At 34.1% G+C, this 19,927-nt stretch overlaps 1 protein-coding gene across 6 annotated transcripts in view; it reads right to left on the bottom strand.

Annotated features, from left to right (window-relative positions):
* Window positions 1-19,927, bottom strand: part of LOC120853514 (unconventional myosin-IXa) — a 181,066-nt gene that overhangs the window by 158,107 nt on the left and 3,032 nt on the right. For 5 of the 6 annotated variants that reach the window (XM_040227410.1, XM_040227412.1, XM_040227411.1 and 2 more), the window contains exons 2-6: window positions 14,938-15,032; window positions 12,286-12,348; window positions 8,559-8,658; window positions 6,802-6,858; window positions 1,266-1,363 (exon numbers count right to left, since the gene is read on the bottom strand). In XM_040227410.1, the coding sequence (XP_040083344.1) occupies window positions 1,266-1,363; window positions 6,802-6,858; window positions 8,559-8,658; window positions 12,286-12,348; window positions 14,938-15,032 (413 nt within the window). The remainder of the gene's footprint in view (window positions 1-1,265; window positions 1,364-6,801; window positions 6,859-8,558; window positions 8,659-12,285; window positions 12,349-14,937; window positions 15,033-19,927) is intronic. The other variant, XM_040227413.1, reaches the window with a different exon arrangement.

Here is a 19,927-nt window from a genome sequence, read left to right as displayed (position 1 = left end):
CAAAGTGCTTTATATAAATCCACTTTAAGAACTGTATCTACATCAGATATACAGATACAGTTGTTTGAAGGGGACTTTTTTCGTTTTGTTTTAAATTTTATTTCTTGATTTTTGGCTGTACCGGGTCTTCACTGCTGCACAGGCTTTTCTCTAGGACTGGCACGCAGGCTTCTCGTTGTGCTGGCTTCTCTTGTTGCAGAGCTCGGGCTCTAGAGACCGCAGGCTTTAGCAGCTGCGGCACATGGACTCAGCAGTCCTGGCTCCCGGCTCTAGAGCACAGGCTCAGTAGCTGTGACGCACAGGCGTAGTCACTCCATGGCACGTGGGATCTTCTCAGATAAGGGACTTGAACCCATGTTTCTTGCACTGGCAGGCAGATTCTTTACCACTGAGCCACCAGGGAAGCCCTAAAGGGGACTTAATATTGTCTGACTCTTCTGTGGTGTTTCAAAAGTCCATGACTTTCTAATTGCTTTTTATCCTACCTGGAATGTCCTTTCCCTACACTGGCTATTTCAGATCTACTGAATTAGAATCTTTAAAAGAAAGGTCTTAGAATTTGTATTTTTTTAAACAAAGTAACCAAGGTGGTTTCTTTATTATTGTATTTTTTAAGTGCTTCCCCACATCATATTATACTGAGCATCATATTATAATGCCTTTTTTAAAAACAGTAATGGAGACCACTGGACTGTATGGCCTAACAGTAGGCCCTTACTGTGAAACATCTACATCTCAATTGTCCTTCCCTCCTGTCTCAGAAGAACACGTGCCTCTCTTCCAGCCAATAGATAATCCCTATCCTTGGGCTCTACAGCTCATGAACTCAGTTTACTCTAGGACATTATTACACCTATTTTCTGTCTCTCACCTGAACTTGACAAGAACTTTCTATCGAAGTAAGCTCACTTCTCTTTTACTTTAAGCAATCCCCCTTATACCCCCCATTGTTTCCTTCCCTTCACAGCAAGCGCTGTAAAGCAACAGTTAAGGAAGGTACACGGAGAGGTTGGGGGGCACCATGAACTCCTGTAATAATATGCAAATGTTTATGGACTGCATTTTTAGGAAGAAGAGCTCTAACTTTCAACAGATTCTCAAAGAGTTTATGACCAAAGAAAGAAATTCAAAACAAGTCTTTTCCAAAAATAAATTTCTTAATTCTAAGTAATGCTTAAGATGGAAGAGGCACTAGATCAGGATTATTAGAAAATTGTTTCAAAGGATCTCTACTGAGGGTAAAGGAATACAATAAATAAACTCACTGTCTTCGTGTCTTGGGAAGAAATCCTACCATTTCCATGGCTAGTTGTAAGCGTTCAAAGTCATGCCTCAAATCTTCCCCCTCCACGGTGAAGCAATCCTGCTTTTTTAACGAAAAATGGAAAAGAAAAATCAAGATTACCTATTGAAAAGCAACCTAAACCACTCAGAAATATAGTAATTTTAGATAAGCATACCTATGCATATTTAGATATCATCAAATTTATTAGACTCTTATCCTGCTACAAGCATGCAAATCAAACATATACCTACCTAAATACCAGTATGTTACCTTTTCCCTCTTCTTCACAACCACCCAAGCAAGGATCTCAAAAGCAACTTACAATAAAGAGCTGGCAAGACTCATAAAATGTTCTAATACCAAGTTTGATTTTGAGTGGTTCTGAAGAGTCTTGGAGATGAGAAGCATTTAAGAGATCAATTCCACATACAAATGTTATTTATTCAACAAATATTTAATAGATGCCTACCTATATGCAAGGTGCTGAACTAGATCCTGGGACACAAAAATATATTTTAGAAGAGGCATTAATTTAGTTGAGAAGAGGAGCCTAGACTTAATATAAAGATGTTTATATTACATCAACATTAGATACCACATAAATGGTTCCTAACAAATAATATAAACAACATGGCAATCAGCAAAATGAAGAAGTATATGTGAAAGTACAAAAACTTTCAAAAGAACCCTCATAATATAAGCCAGTAAACACAGTTATGGACTACCAGACTAAAAAATATTACTCTTCTAGAGCAACTCTTGCATTTCAGTTCCCCCCAAAAGTCAAAAGGTTATACTGTACCATTTGATAATACTGTAAATCTTTAAAACAATAAAAAAAAGTCTTTACCTGCCTTTACTATGTGTTCTCATAGTCCCTTTACACTTATATTTTCAAAAACTTCCTCACATGTATTTATTTTTTAACGCCTATCTTCCTATGAAATGTTGTTATCAAATAGTCAATGAACACATGAACTATAATTTGTCTAATTTACTGCAGATTTCCAGTATCAAGTCAGTGCTAAGAAGAAAGTAGGAAATTACTAGAGTAAATATACAATCAATGAATTATTTAACTGAATGAGACATTACTTTAAAAGAAATAAACAAAGTGCTCATCTATTTTTTAAAAAGTACTTATCAAGTATCTACCATGTACAACCTGCTTTAGGTACTATAAAAATGAATATATATATAAATAATAAAATTTTAAACATTGTCTTAAAATGCTATTAAAAATAATTTTATTCTCTATGGAAAGGTACACATGGATTTTAAATTCACTTTAAGAAAAGTTCTTTCTGACTATAAAATTTTTGGTAAGCAATTTTAAGACATATTTCTACAGACATGACAACATCCTAACCCACTAAAAAATTTTAACTTAACACATTTTTCTCTTTCCTAAAGCTTTTTAAAAGCTCTTCTTTTCTTCCCCCTAAAACCACAAACAGCTCACTCATTTTATAATTTAGTAAAAATTTTTCTATAACAAATAAGTGGAGGGAAAACAACCTATGCTTCAACTTGTGTAAACTCAGTAATACAGTAATGATTCTCATAAATGACAGCTGCTCTTATCTACCTCAAGAATGAATAAAACAGTGTGGATAAAATATTGAGAGCATAAATTGCAAAAAGAACTAAAATATAAATACATTTATACCGGCTGTTATCTATAATCAAATATTCTTCAGAAATACAAGACTAAAATCATAATGAACTTTTAAAGACTTATATTTAACATGAACTTCCTTGATGACAATGGTATTAGAAAAACTAAGGACAGATTAATCTACCAGACCAGAAATATCATTATCTTAATCTGGGTTCATACGGGTGCAAACCTTGAGACCAAGATTCAGTACAAGTAGCACTAGAATGTAGGGAAGGCAACGTTGCCTAAATAGAGTACAATATTAAAATATCTACCAAGGTGGGTAACTGGACTTTAATTCCAAAGTAACCTCTGGGAAACAGTATAAAAAATAGAAAGGTGAAGGAGCCATAACACTTATATATCACCTCTCAACAGTTCTGGAGATAAGCTGTTAATTCCTAGGTACTTTTACAAGATCAGGCAAGAGCACAAGCCCTTCCAGGATTCTAAGAAAAGCTTTCAAGCACCAGACACAAATACTGGCTGTTGGAGGTCATTCAGAAAACAACAAAACAGTAAAGGTCAAAGAATGAGGTAGGGAACTAATCAACAACTGTTAAAACCTTTTCCACTGAAAGAAGACAGCTGATTTCTATTGTCAAATTCAGCTCCAGGCTCTAGTCTTACCTGATAACATGCCACTGCACACTCCCCACAAATACACCAAAATATTCTTTCAAGCTATCAGCACTTTTTCCCTTTGTATGAGATGATGAGAACCCTTTCTCATTTATAAGTGCCAACAACAAGCCTGGCATGTAGGAAGTATTTTGAGGGAGAGAAAGTGAAGAGCAAAATCAAATTACACACGTTTCTCATACATTGTCTGTATTTCTTCGAATGCTGTTTATAAAAATTATACTTTTTTATAGCTACTAGTTGATAATATAGGACACAAATCTGAATAATTGACTTTGAGAGTTAGTAAAGATGCTGAAGATCATTTAAGAAAAAAGAATATAAAAAACATAGCCTGATTTGAATCCCAATTACATTATTAAATTGCTTCATCACCACGGGGGAAGTCACTTAAATTCTGAGCCACTGTTGCTTCTTGTGTGAAAGGTAATCATACTAACTACAACCAGTGGTTTTATAATGATCAAATATAATATGGATGGTAATGGTTTTTAAATGAAAGACCATTTGCAAAGGAAGTTGTGCAGCATGCAGAGACCTTTGTACTGGACTGGCATAAAGCCAAAAAGGCAGAATTTGAGGGAGTGACCCCAAATGTATAACCTGTTGGACCGTGAATAACAGTAAAAGTGCTATGTTGTAGAAATACTTAAGATTTGGAGGATGTAAATATTATGGATTCAAAGGTTCCCGTCCAGTTGCATAGGACTCCTGCAGCAGGTCTACTTCATGGGAAAATGGGAGGTCAAGTACAATACAAATGGTTGGGTTCCTATAAAGGCAGTAATGACCAGGATGAAAGCTTGGCCTCGCTGAGAATATGATGTTTTAATCCCTTTGCAGCATGGTGTTCAGTATACTGAGACCCATTCTGGCAGTTCTCACTAAACTCGCCTGATAGTTGGACCCGACTATTCAAAGTTTAATTCAGAAAAATTTTAAATTAGGTGAAACTGTTTACATTGAAGTTATTCAGAACCAGCTTTAAGGTAAAATGATTAGAATAGATTATTATCATTTAAAGAAGGGAAATTAGCATTTACCATATATCTTCTACATACCAGTCAATATCAGAGTCACTTGCCATATACAATCTTTAAATTCTCAAAACACAAGAAGTTAATTATGCATATGTACATTTTATTATACCTATATTTATAGGAAAGAAAATAGACTCAGCGGTTAAATAAGTCACCCAAATAACAGAGGAGGTTACACTAAAATCTGTTCTAAGTTACACCAAAATCTGTTCTAAGTCCTCTGCTATCTTTCATGAAACACTAGTTGCTTGAGCTTGTTTTATTAATAGGTGATTTAATTCCTTTCAAGGAATTAATACAATGGGCAACAACAGGTCCCTTGTTAAAAGCAATTTTCTCACTCAAGTTCCCCTTGGGATCACTTATACAATTTCATACAATGTATATTAAATAATATAGCACAAACGGCAGAATCCTCCTTAATCCTCTCTTCCCATAAAGCTAGTTACATAAGTTCTAAAAACTCAGAGTGAAACAAGTTTACTTTGCCCCCAAATATGATATGAGGAGGTGCGAAGAGAAAAGAATTAAGCAAAAAATCCTCAGATAGACTACTTGCTTCCATTAAAATTACCTTGCAAGAAAAAGCAGAAAAATTAAAGTTCCAATGATAATAGATTTGAAAACATAATAAATAAAAGGATAGTGATGAAAGTAATATTAAAGGAGTAGGAGAGTGCGGCTACAAATTTCTTCTGAAAGGAAAAGATGGATAATAATGCTTTCAGTGGTGGTAGCAATAGCAGAAACACTTACTGTGTGCTTATTAAGCATTAAGCAATACATTAAGCTCTGTAGATGCACTAACTTAATACTCACAAAAGTTAAAGACCATTATTTTCCCCTTAAAGAAGGGATGAAAACAAAAAGATAAGTCACCTGCTTGACTTCTCCATACTAACAAGTAGATGAGCCAGTTTTCTAATCCGGTCTACCTACTTCAGAACCTAAAAATTCTTAAGCATTACTTAGACTGTCTAAATAGCAGACCAGCTGGCAATCTCACTGTAAGCTCTGTACAGGCAATCAAGTCTTATATTCACTATGAGTTTCCCAGTCTCCTACCTACTTCCCAATGAGGTGCACACAATCAACTGGCATACTAATCAAAAGATGGAACTAAGCAAAAGATGGAAGCATCTCAAGAGAGAAAAAACAGCATAAAATTTTTCTACTAAAAATGATCAGTATCTATAAATTTACTGTCTAAAATTTATTTTCTAAAACATCAAATCTGAAATTGCAAATTACTTGATTATGAAATGGTACTGCAATTAAACTGAAGGAAAAATTACTAAATCTACTCAAAAATCTGATAGTCTTGCAATTAGCGGAGTTTGTAATCATATGCAGTGACAATTAAAGTGATAGTTATTTAAAGCAGGATTAAGACATATTACATTTCCAGGAGGAGTAGTTAATACATAATTAGTTCATTAGTTAATGAATATATAGATGAGTGTGTGTTTTCAGCCTTTCACATCTGACCTAGTTGCAAACTGAAGTAAAGGAAAAAGATTTTTTATGTTCTATTTACAATTACAAAGTTGTTTTTATAAGTTATAACAAATAATGCTAAATTTACCTACTCATTTTATATTACATCATATATGCCTTTAAATCATACTTAATTTGAAACATAAAATAATCTTATTTAAAGGAATTTCAATTAATTTTTTAGAAAATTACATAGCAGCTATAACCTCTCTTGCTATTAAAAAAATGCATGCATTCATTATGTGAAAAGACTGTTAACAGACACATAAAGCAGGAAGAATGCAACTTTTTAAAATAAACAGTAAATACTACCCATAATAGGAGGGTAACTAAACTACCACATAATAATTGAAATAAATAAATAAATGTCAAGGGAAAAAAACCCTATAGGTTATAATGATCCATAACAATGATGAAATTAGGAATGCAATCAATGTATTATTTTTCAAAATAAATACTGAATATAGTCTAAATATAGCCCCCCAAAATCCAAATAAGGTAAATTGTTTGAATCAATAAACCACACATAAACAAAAAAAGTCAATTCCAATAAAATAAACACTGATTTATCTTCTTTCCTAGATTCTATGTTTGTATTTCAGCTGACTTTCTTCCTAACTAAGTCACAAAAAGGGTCCTTTAGCAGGAACACAGGATACTTAGGCACTTGTACTGACCGGCTCAGAGTCAAAGCAATAATCATCCCAGCTCTGTCTGAGGGGTTTCTTTGTTATCTGAAAGTAAGGCAGATTAGTTAGGTAGAAGTAATGATTATTACACTCTTCTAATGATCTCTTAGATGTAGTGTTCAGGTAGTACCGCTGTTCTCCAAAGAAAAGTTATTTTGTATAGCAGCACAAAATAACTAGATAAACATTCAGATTCTGGGAGTCATATATTATTATAACCAATCCATATTTGCTATTGTTCAGTTACTCTGAAATTTATAATAACTGTTGAGTCCCATAGTCTGCAAATACTGACCCTAAGATAAGAATATGTACAGTATGGCCAGTAATTACAAAAAGATCTGGAAGAGGAGCAATAAACTCCAGATTTCTGTAGTATTAATTTTAGGGGCTTTTCCAGGTGGCGACAGCACTAAAGAATTTGCCTACCAATGAGGAAGATGTAAGATTCCTGATTTGGGAAGATCCCCTGAAGAAGGAAATGGCAACCCACTCCAGTATTGTTGCCTGGGAAATCCCATGGACAGAGGAGGCTGGTGGCCTACAGTCTGTGGGGTAGCAATGATTCAGACATGCTACACACATGCACATCAGCTCATTTTCTCAGCAGTTGCTACTTTTTCAAAAGGAAAATATTTTATCATCCAAATATAAGGCAAATAGTTTAAACAGGGAAGGGGAAAAACTCGAAAGCTAAATCAATGATTTTTTTAATACACTTAATTCAATACAGTAAAAATGCCTCATATTATACCAAGAAGTTATATTTTAAATAATTTTTAAATTCTCAATATAGTAACAGAATTATGTTATATAAATATGTAGTTTCAAAATTATGAAATATCAGTTATACAGCCTGCTCTATATCTTACGAAGTGTGAGATGTTACTTTCAAAGCCCTAAATACATACTACAATCTTTGAGCCACCATCCAAGTGTCAATTTAATATCCCTCAGAAGAACTTTTAAAATTACCATAAAGGAATTTCTTTCCACAGACATTACATCTTGCCTCAAACAATTAAAAATGAGGGGAGACAATCTGTTACCTAAATGATGTACTGTCAGATCAATTTCATTATTATTGATTCTAGAATTTTTGTTAATATAAGAAATAAAATCGAACAAACCAATGCAATGAAAAGTTGTGAGAATTACTCCTTATTATGGAAGTTTAGGGGAGAATTTTTTAAGTTTCAAGGTAAAACAAATTCTCTAAGTCATTTCCTTTAATGAATTTTCACACTGAGTATTTAATAGGATAATCACTAAATAATAAAAATAATCATACTCTAAGTCAGTATCATAATATCATGCAAAGAGGTATATGTATTAGGCTTCAAAACATGCAAATACAAGTTTCAGTAATCCTTTGTTAGGGCAAGCATTAATCATTAGTAACATTTAACATGCTCTGGTCTGTAAAAGGTAAATCACTTTACTTATTGAAAAGTGTAAACCATTTTTCTAAATTACAGGTATCTATAAACAGTTTATTATTCTCTCAAAGAGCCTCACAAAAAGCAAAAGGCACATAACTATCTTTTATGATTCATATAAGAATAAAAACAATTTTTAAATTTGAGAAGTACATCACATAAATTTTTAGATAGTATACATGAAAATGCTAGTTAATAGCCACTACCAACCAGGTTTCAAAAACAAAGTACTAGGGAAAAAACTTTTCTCAAGAGCTAAAATTTAACAATGCCTTACATTTCAAAATGATATTCATGAACTCTCACCTGATTGAGATAATGATATTCTTCTGGTTGTTTAAGATGGAATGCTAATCTCTCTTCTTCACTTGCTCCTGCCAGAAGGTAATAGAATACATGATAGTTCCTGTTGGAAACAAAGAAGTATGGTTTTATAATGAACATGGTCTACGGTTATCATTTAACAAGAAAAAGAAATTAATTTATAAACTGTTTCAGCTTTGCTTCATTTTTTTAATACAAAGGTGATAAACTCTACTGAAATACTACAGGGGAATTCTCTGGCAGTTTTGTAGTTAAGACTCAGTGCTTTCACTGCCATGACACAGGTTTAATCCCTCGTAGGTGAACTAAGATTACACAAGCCACAAGGGACAGTCAAATAATAAGTAGTACAAAATAAGATAATGTTTTGTATGCTGAATCAAAAGACAAAGGTGAAGGTGGCAATACACTAAAGACCTCTAAAAATTCCCTCCACAAGACCAATTAGAAAAGTAGCAAATTTGTCAGAATAAACTCTACAAATTAACCAAAAATATAAAGCAATCTAGAGAGTGTTTATATAAGAAAAAGAGCTGAATTTCAGTATAAACAGAACCTTGGTGGCCTTTTAACTTGCCCTAGTCCATCTCCTGCTTACCAGATACATGTAGCTTTCAATACCAACAGCTTACAACTGAGGTGGACACCAGAAGTCTGGCAGCTTCCAGAAGAGGGCAGAACAGGGGTGAAGTTCATTTAGAACCTCATTCCCTGAAAAATATCATTATTTGAACTGTCTGGTAGTTCCATGGTTGAAGTCACCTTCATTTACTATTGATATCTTTATTTGATGTGATTCAGAGTTATTACCCCAGTATGAAAATCTTTGTTTCAGAGACATTTGTAAGAAACAATTAGTGGCAATTTTTTTTAACATACCAGCTGCCTGAACCGATGAATAAATATTAGGGCAAACTGTGAGCTAACCAAACAACTTAAAGAGAAATGCTGGGAAATGAGACATCCACAGAGGCTTTAAAAAGCTCCAATATGTTCCTGGGAATCTAGAAGGCCATATGCATGCATAAAGTTGTGCCCATGCCCAGGGCTGCATGTCTACTCAGCAAAGACAAGAGGAAATACTAAGCTCTCACCTATCACTAACTCGGAAGATCTCCACAAGCAGGAAGTAAAGACTAAGGCAGAATTATAAAATGCCTGCCTAGGAGTTAAAAGTCATGGTCCTTGAAACAAACACTAGAAGACTTACTGTTACCAACCATTTATGGAACTCTCCGTTCAATTACTCCCTGGTGGCTCAGATGGTAAAGAATTTGCCTGCAAAGCAGAAGACCCAGGTTCAATCCCTGGGTTAGGAAGGTCTCCTGGAGAAGAAAATGGCTAAGAACTCCAGTATTCTTACCTGGAGAATTCCATGGACAGAGAAGCCTGGCAGGCTACAGCCCATGGGATCACAAAGATCTGGACACGGCTGACTAACTACCACTGAGAATCTAACCAAGGGCTTTCCTGGTGGCTCAGTGGTGAAGAATCCTCCTGCCAATGCAGGAGACACGAATTTGATTACTGGGTAGGGAAGATCCCCTGGAGAAGGAAATGGCCACCCACTCCAGTATTCTTGCCTGGGAAATCCCATGGACAGAGGAATCTGGCAGGTTACAGTCCATGGAGTCGCAGAAGAGGCAGACACAACTTAGTGACTAAAAAACAACAAGTTAACCAAGCAAATATTTAAACAGCTAAACTCAAAAAAAAATTAGACTTCAAATTAGCTGATAAAATTCACAAAACAAACAGCAGGAACAAAATTAACAACCACAAATCCTAGGAGGGGTAGGAACTCGTATCTACAGCTCCCAAATGATTATTTTAAAAGTCCAATTATTATTTTAAATGTCCAATTTTCAACAAAAATTTGAGTCATACAAGGAAACCAGAAACTGTAACACATACAAAGGAGAAAAAACAATCAATAATAACTGTTCCTGGGGCAGTCTGGAGACTAACTTACTAGATAGGGCTTTTAACTAGCTGTTTTAAATACACTCAAAAAAACTAAAGAAAACCATGTTTAAAGAACTAAAGCATGAGAATGATGTCTCGTCAAATAGAAGCTATCAATGAATAGACAGAAATTATAAAAAATAATCAGAAAGTAATTCTAGGGTTGAAAAATATAATAAAATGAAAACCTATTTAGAGGAGCTCAACAGAAGATTTGTAGGCAGAAGAAAGAATCAGTGAACTTGAAAAAAGGTCAGTTAAAGCTAGCTAGTCTGAGGAAGAGAAAGAAAAATTATCAGTCTCAGGGATTTGTGGGACACCATTAAACAGACACCAACAAATGCACAATATGGAACACCAATATATGCACAATGGGAGTGCCAAAAGCAGAAGAAAAGAAGAGAAAAAATATTTGAAAAAAATAATGATCAAAGTCCCCCCAAATTTGATGACAAACATTAACCTCTACATCTAAGAAACTTAATGAACTCCAGGAGAAAAAAACTTAGAGATCCACATCTGGACGCATTAAAACTATTAAAAGACAAAGACAAAATTTTCAAAGCACCATGAGAGAAATCCTCATCAAGGGATCCTAATGTAAGATTACCACCTGATTTCTAATCAAGAGCCATGGAAAGGAAAACAGATTCAAAGTACCAAAAGAAAAAAAAAATCAAGAATTATATATCCAGCAAAACTATCCTCAAAAAAAAAAAAAAAAAAAGAAGAAGAAATTAGGATATTCCCAGATAAATCAAAACTAAATACTTCACAGCTAACAGATGGACCCCATAAAATGCTAAAAGGAGCTTTTATGGCTGAAATTAAAGAAGACAAGATTCAATTAAGCATGAAGAAATAAATAGTATCAGTAACAGTAACTACATAGGTAAATATTGTAAAAGGTAGTATAAATGTCTGTGTTGTTTGTAAGGCTTTTTCCCCTCCAACTAGACATTGGCAAAAAGCAACAACTATAAATCTATACTGATGAGTCTACTGTTATAAACATTTGTACAACACTAACAACACAAAGTATAGAGAAAGTAACATAGGATAATGCTTAATGAACCTTTATTATATAAAAGGACTATACTAAGCATTTCATAAACATTATTTCATTTAATCTTCTAAACAACTAAAGGATAGTTTTCCATCTACAAAATAGGAAAAAGTATCTAAGAAGCAGAGAAGTTAGGTGAGATGCCAAAGGCATATTCAATACTTGAATGTAGGCTTGTTTAACTTCAAAGTCTGGCTCTTCATTTTATCTCACTGTAACATGAAGCAAATCATTTACCTCCCTGATATTTGGCTTCCTCATCTAAAGGAAGTTACATATATATCATCTCTGAAATGCCATATACCTCAAAGATTATAATAAAGTTAAGAGCTTTATTAAAAACTTTGCTCAAATTAGAGAAAGAACACTAAGACAGGGCGAAAGATCCAAAGACAAAACAAAAGGTATCACCTAAGACACCACTATTTTCCTGTTCTGACAGTCCTCCTAGAATTTAGAAAAGACAGCAATTCTACACAGTCATTAAAAATATCTCACAGCATCTTCAAAAGTACAGTATTCTTCCCATGACAGAACTAGCAATTATATGTAAAGCTATGTATGGTATAAACTGAATTAAAAGTCATAATACACAAAGATCTGAAAAATCAATCTGTATGATACAAGTGTTACACTCAATTTAATTACAATCTCAATTACACAAATTAAAATATGTACCGTTCATTATGCTCTTGATAAACGAGTCTAGACTTCTCCAGTAGATACTTTTCAACATAGGCACTAGAATAAAAATAGAATTGGTTGATATAAATAATAAAAGCCTAATATAAGGTAGACAAATATTTTATTAGAAAAGATGCAAAAGTCTAAAGAATACTATTCAGAGTACATTTTCCATTATCATCAATGGTACAGTGGTGAGCACAGCTACCTTCTAGAGTATATTTACCATTGTGTTATGGACATTGTTAGTGTTATCCATGTTAAATTCATAAACTCCTTTTTTTTTTAACTTCCATAAAGCAAAATAAAGTCAGGAGTTCAAAACATGGCACTCAATGCCTACAATGACACAGACTTTACTTTCTTTCCAGGTTCAATACCACAGTACATTCTTTCAAATATTATACTTTGGCTAGGCTACTAAATAAGGCTCAAAGATATAATTTCTTTACATACTCATGCTGTTGCCACATCCTGGAATAAATGTGTTTATGCTTGCCAATTTCCTCAGTAAGCACTCATTAACTGGACACTGTGTAAGCACTGTTCAGATACAGAAATAAGTGATACACTACCTGTTTTCAAGTGATATACTACCTGTTTTCAAGGGGCTTACAAATTAGTGGAGAAAACAGGCAAACTAGCAGCTATCATACTGAGCTGACAGGATTTATTATAGAGCAATGACGAGAATATTATAAATGTAAAAAGAGACACATATGATTCAATTCAAGAAGGAAAAAGGATGTAAGGAAGAACTCCCATAGAGAGTGAGTACACAGTACTTACTAATATGGATATAAAAATCATAAATAAAAACTAGCACAGAACACAACAACCAGTTTACATATGTATGTATAAAAATATGTCTGTATGTGTACGTCTGTGGGTGTTTGTGTCTTTGTATTGATCAAATGAGAATCTTTTCTCAGGAATGCAAAATGATCCAATATTGGGAAAATAATGACAATATTAATAAAGTCAAGAGTGAAGATCAGACTAATTTCCATGGATGCCAAAATGGCCTTTAATAAAATTCAGTAGCCATTACTGACAAAAATAATCAAAGAACATTAAAATCAATGCTCAATTCATTAACATGATAAAATATCCTAAAGCCAATATTCTACTTAGTAAAGAAAAGTAAAGGCATTCACACAAGTATCTAGAAAAATATCATAGTTTAGGAGGTATGTAATCAAACAAGATAGAAAATAATCAGAGATATAGGAACAGAAAAAAAAGTTAAACTATCTATTTTAGTAGATAATATAATAAACCTAGAAATGGTAAGAGAAACAACCAACAGTAAAACTAATACAAACAATAATTCAGCAAGATAGTAAGATATAAAATTAATATAAAAATCAATAGAAGTAATTGGGGCTTCCCTGGTGGCTCAGATGGTAAAGAATCTGCATGCAGTGCAGGAGATTTGGGTTCAATTTCTGGGTCAGGAAGATCCTCTGGAGAAGGGAATGGCTACCCACACCAGTATTCTTGCCTGGAGAAATTGATGGACAGAGGAGCCTGGGAGGTTACAGTTAATGGGGTCGCAAAGAGTCGGACACAACTGAGCAACTAACACATACAAGTAATGTACGATTTTAGAAGATATAATGTAAGAGAAAAATCACACTTTTAATAAAAATAAAACATTAAAAATAACATAATATTTATGAATAAACTCAATGAGAAATATAAAAAGCTAGAAAACATGTCTAAAAACCATAAAGATGTTAATTACTCCAAAATTTATTAATCCAATAAAACCAAGCCATGAAAGACATGGAAGATTCTTCAATAAATATTACTAAAGAAGAAAGAATGCAATCTGTAAAGACTATATGCTATATAATTTCCAATTATGTGACATTCTGGAAAAGGCAAACCTATTAAGACAGTGAAAAAATGGGCAGCTGCCAAAGGTTAGTGGGTGGAAAGGGATGAACACGTGGGGCACAGAGCATTTTTAGGACAGTGAAACTATACCTTTATACATTTATCAAAGCCCATTCAATGAACAAGAAAAATGGAACACCCTAATGCAAGATACTATCAACAGAGGAAACTAGGGGATAGCATGAAGAGGCATAAGGGAACACTCCCTAATCTGTTCATTTTTGTCATTAATCTAGAACTGTTCTAAAAATAGTCTATTAATTTTTTAAAAGCTATAAAGAATACTGCTGGCACAACCAGAGGACTCTGATCACAGACTGTAATAGCAAAAACTATGACAAAATTAACCCTGAGTATAAAATAGTATACAGGAAAATGTCATTGTGGCTGCTTTAGGAAATACAATAATTATTTCAAGGGGTCAAGTTATGTACCCAACTTACTCAAAGACAATTTTTTAAAAACGAATATATACATAACAAAGAAAGATAAAGCAAATGCATATAGTTGTTAACAATTTAGAAATCTAAGTACGGGTGGATGGATGGTACACTATTCTTAGAACTTTCCTTTTAGAACTTTTCCTAGAAAAGTTCCAGGTTTGAACTTTTCCAAAAGAAAAAAAAAAACGAGAAAAAAATTTAATGTAAATACTAATGTCACTATTTTCATTAAAAACCTATGGTTTATAAAGGGGCAACGGCAAACATTTAAACATCTCCAAAGCCTGATACTGCTACTTACCCAAGTACAGTGCCTGTTTCTTGGTAATTTACTTGAATAAACTTGCCAAAACGACTTGAATTGTTATTATGAGCTGTCTTTGCATTTCCAAAGGCCTGTCAAAATAAATAATTCTATTTTTTAAAATGGAATATCCTTAGATCATCTCAACAAGAAAAAAGTGCTAAAGAGATACTAGAAGAGCAATTTACTTATAGCTTCAGGCTCTCATACTTCAGGTGAAGTAACTAGTATCTGCAATAGACAAGTAGATTGCATTTTATGCTGCTGAGTAAACTAAGTCTTAATTGTAAAAACGTATTGCTCATTACAAATCAGATTTCACTTTCACATTCCAGTGCCAGCAAATTTTCTTAACACATTTATATATAATATATATTTAATACATATATACATTTTAAAATCTTGCTAAATTGAAATAACAGGCTGGGAAAAGAATAATTACATCAAAACAATTAGAATAGTATAGAAGAAATAAAGTTTCATCATGCAATATACTATACTGTATTTTGCCTATTTAAAACAAAACTACAATACTATTTTAGAAAGAATTTAAAAAATATAAGCTTCCTAAGTTATAATCCAAAGTATATACCATGCAATGAAATATTACCTAGCAATAAGGATGAAACTACTGATACAGATGTTAACATTGATAAATATTAAACGTTATGCTATGAAACCACACACAAGAGTACATATTATAATATAAAATTCTAGAAAAGGCAAAACAAGAGTAACAAGAAGCAGATTAGAAGCTGTCTGGGAATGGGGTAGGAGTGGGAAATGTCTAAAAAAGGGACACAGGGGTAATGAAAATATTCTATAACTTGATTCTATGATGGTGGTTACCTGGCATATACATTTATCAAAAATCACTAAACCATACATTTTAAGTGGCTATATATTAGTTCAAGTTATATCTCAATAAAACTGAAATTTAAGAACCCACGGTTGAACTCACATATTCAACAACTTAAATGAAATCTTCAATACATACTGCTGAATGAAAGAAGGCAGTCTTAAAACATTACATACTGTATGTTTTCATTAACATGACATTAAAAAAAAAAGAAGGAAGAACAAACAAATTGTCTCCACAAGTTACTGTGAGTATGGAAGGGCAGAAGGTATGAAACTAGGGAAAAGCATCAGGGAGACTTACAGGGATACTGGAACTACTCTGCATCCACTGCACACAGGTGGCTACACAGATTAGTATGTTTTATCATTTATAACTGAACTGAACTGTAACGGTATTTTTTAATTTTAATCTCTACTTTTAAAAGTAAACATTAAAAAGCAAAGCAAATAAAAGACAATTTCAGACATACAAATGTGAAAATATTCATCACAAGTGAACCCACACTAAAAGAAACAAAGGAAATCCTTCGTGCAGAAGGAAAATGATACCATGTTCAAATACAGATCAATGTAAGGAATGAAAACAGCAGAAACAGTAACCACAGGAGTAAATATATAAAATACATTTTATTACTTAGGTCTCCTGAAAAGATTACTAAGGATGAGATCAGAGAAAATGGTAAAGGTCTGTGAAATCCCTCTCCCCTTCATAAAAGAAATAAGACTAACAAAAATTGTCAAAGTCAACTTTTTGATGAATCTGGAAGTTAATGAAAGACTTAAGAGTAATCCCCTATAAGAATAACATTTAATCAAGGAAAACAGCTGCATTTCAGTAAGAAAAGCAAGCACTGATGGCATTTTAACTTACCTGATTACCAATTCCCTCTCCCTAGCTCCACACTGACAAGAAAACCAACATCCTACAATTACAGTTTTTTCAAAAAGCAGTCTCACCTAGAACCACTGGAAAGATCAGACTAGAGTTAAAGTCAAAGCCCTGTCCCATAGATAATCGTCACAATTTGACCTATTTGGCATTTTCCTAGAAAACCTCATTCAAAGGGCTATCTTTTTGACCTAACAAGAAGTCATCACTCACTGAGAGCAGCCTTTTTCTCATTAAAAGTAGACTGCCATATGATTCACCAATCCCACTGTTCAGCATATATCAGGAGAAAAATCTAATTTGACAAGATACATGCACCCCTGTATTCACAGTCGCACTATTTACAAGAGCCAAGACATGGAAACATCTAAATATCCATGGACAGATGAATGGATATAGAAATCAAGAAGAAATGGTTAGAATCAGACATGGAACAATGGACTGGTTCCAAATTGGGAAAGGAATATGTCAAAGCTGTATATTGTCACCCTGCTTATTTAACTTATATGCAGAGTACTTCATGCGAAATGCAGGGCTGGATGAAGCATGAGCTGGAATCAAGATTTCTGGGAGAAATATCAATAACAAGAATTATGCAGAAAATACCACCCTTATGGCAAAAAGCAAAGAAGAACTAAAGAGCCTCTTAATGAAAGTGAAAGAGGAGAGTGAAAAAGCTTACTTAAAACTCAACATTCAGAAAACAAAGATCATGGCATCCGGTCCCATCACTTCACAGCAAATAGATGGGGAAACAATGGAAACAGTGACAGACTTCATTTTCTTGGGCTCCAAAATCACTGCAGATGGTGACTGCAGCCATAAAATTAAAAGATGCTTGACCCTTGGAAGAAAAGCCATGACAAACCTAGACAGTGTATTAGAAAGCAGAGACATTACTTAGATGACAAAGGTCCATCTAATCAAGGCTGTGGTTTTTTCAGTAGTCATGTATGAATGTGAGAGTTGGGCCAAAAAGAAAGTTGAGTGCCAAAGAATTGATGCTTTTGAACTGTGGTACTGGAGAAGACTATCTAGAGTCCCTCGGACTGCAAAGAGATCAAACTAGTCAATCATGAAGGAAATCAGTCCTGAATATTCACTGGAAGGACTGATGCTGAAGCTGAAACTCCAATACTTTGGCCACCTGATGCAAAGAACTGACTCACTGGAAAAGATCCTGATGCTGGGAAAGATTGAAAGCAGGAGAAGGGGATCACAGAGGATGAGATGGCTAGATGGCATCACCGACTCGATGGACATGAGTCTGAGCAAGCTCCAGGAGCTGGTGATGGATAGGGAAGCCTTACGTGCTGCGGTCCATGGGGCTGCAAAGAGTCAGATATGACTGAGCGACTGAACTGAATTGATATGTAAACAATGAAACAACACTCAGCCATAAAAAAGAATAAAATAATGCCTTCTGCAACAACATAAATGGACCTAGAGGTATTATACTAAGTGAAATCAGAAAGAGAAAGAAAATTCCATAGGATATCACTCATATGTAGAAACTAAAATATGACACAAATAAACTTATTTATGAAACAGAAACAGGCTCACATAGACATAGAAAATATTTGGTTTCCAAAGGGGAAAGAGGTTGGAGAGGGATTAATTTGAAATTTGAGCTTAGAAGATACACACTATTATGTGTAAAACAGATAAACAACAAGGTACTACCATATAGCAAAGGGAATTAACTATATTCAGTATCTTGTAATAACCTATAGTGGAAAAGAATATGAAAAAGAGTATGTGTATGTATGTGTGTGTGTATGTATATATATGTAACTGAATCACTTTGTTCTACACCAGAAACTAAAACAACATTGCAAATCACTATACTTCAGTAAAAGACAGAAAGAGAAGAAAAGAAAAACGAAATGGTGAGAGCAGACATCTGTATCTTCTTTCTGATCAAAGCATTACTATTAAGTACGTTTTTAACCTATATTTTTATAAATAGGTTTCTTAATCAGATTGAGAAAGTTCCTTCTTATTCTGTTTGTTGAGAGTGTCTTTTTTGTTTGTTTGCTTGTTTTAATCATGAAAGGGTGTTGTTTTTGTCAAATGCTTTTACTGCTATCTATTCAGATAATGGTGTAGCTTTTGTCCTTTTGTCTATTAATGTTTACCACTGCATTTATTTTTATATTGTTTAACCAATCTTTCATTCCTTAATATATTTCTTACTTTACCATAATACTTCTTTTATATTTTGCTGAATTGTTTGCTAGTATTTCCTTAAGTATTTCTCTGTTTCAAGGGATACTGTTCTGTAGTTTTCTTATGTTATGGTGTCTTTGTCTAATTTTAGTATCAGTGAAATATTTTGGACCTTGTAAAATTAGAAACTTTTCCTCCCTCCTGTTCTATTTCTTGGAAGAATTTTGAAGGATTTGTGTTAATTCTTCTTTAAATGTTTGGTAGAATACATCAGTGAATCCATCTGGTCCTGGGCATGATTTCTTTCTTAAGCTTTTCACTGCTAAGAAACAGACTCACAAGACATAGAAAACAAACTTATGGTTACCCAAAGGAAAAGGGGGTGAAAGAGGGACAAATTAGGACTTTGGGCTTAGCAGAAACATCAGTTCAGTTCAGCCACTCAGTCGTGTCCGACTCTTTGCGACCCCATGAATCGCAGCACGCCAGGCCTCCCTGTCCATCACCAACTCCTGGAGTTCACTCAGACTCATGTCCATCGAGTCCATGATGCCATCCAGCCATCTCATCCTCTGTCGTCCCCTTCTCCTCCTGCCCCCAATCCCTCCCAGTATCAGAGTCTTTTCCAATGAATCAATTCTTCACATGAGGTGGCCAAAGTACTGGAGTTTCAGCTTTAGCATCATTCCTTCCAAAGAAATCCCAGGGCTGATCGCCTTCAGAATGGACTGGTTGGATCTCCTTGCAGTCCAAGGGACTCTCAAGAGTCTTCTCCAACACCACAGTTCAAAAGCATCAATTCTTCGGTGCTCAGCCTTCTTCACAGTCCAACTCTCCCATCCATACATGACTACTGGAAAAACCATAGCCTTGACTAGACGGACCTTAGTCGGCAAAGTAATGTCTCTGCTTTTGAATATGCTATCTAGGTTGGTCATAACTTTTCTTCCAAGGAGTAAGCATCTTTTAATTTCATGGCTGCAGTCACCATCTGCCGTGATTTTGGAGCCCAAAAAAAAATACATAGTACTACATATAAAACAGATAAACAACAAGGTCCTACTGTAT

The sequence above is a fragment of the Oryx dammah genome, unplaced genomic scaffold (assembly GCF_014754425.2).
Source record: "Oryx dammah isolate SB20612 unplaced genomic scaffold, SCBI_Odam_1.1 HiC_scaffold_26, whole genome shotgun sequence".
Classification (NCBI taxonomy): Eukaryota; Metazoa; Chordata; class Mammalia; order Artiodactyla; family Bovidae; genus Oryx; species Oryx dammah.
Note: the sequence above shows the minus strand (reverse complement) of the source record. Positions and strands in the feature narration are given on the sequence as shown.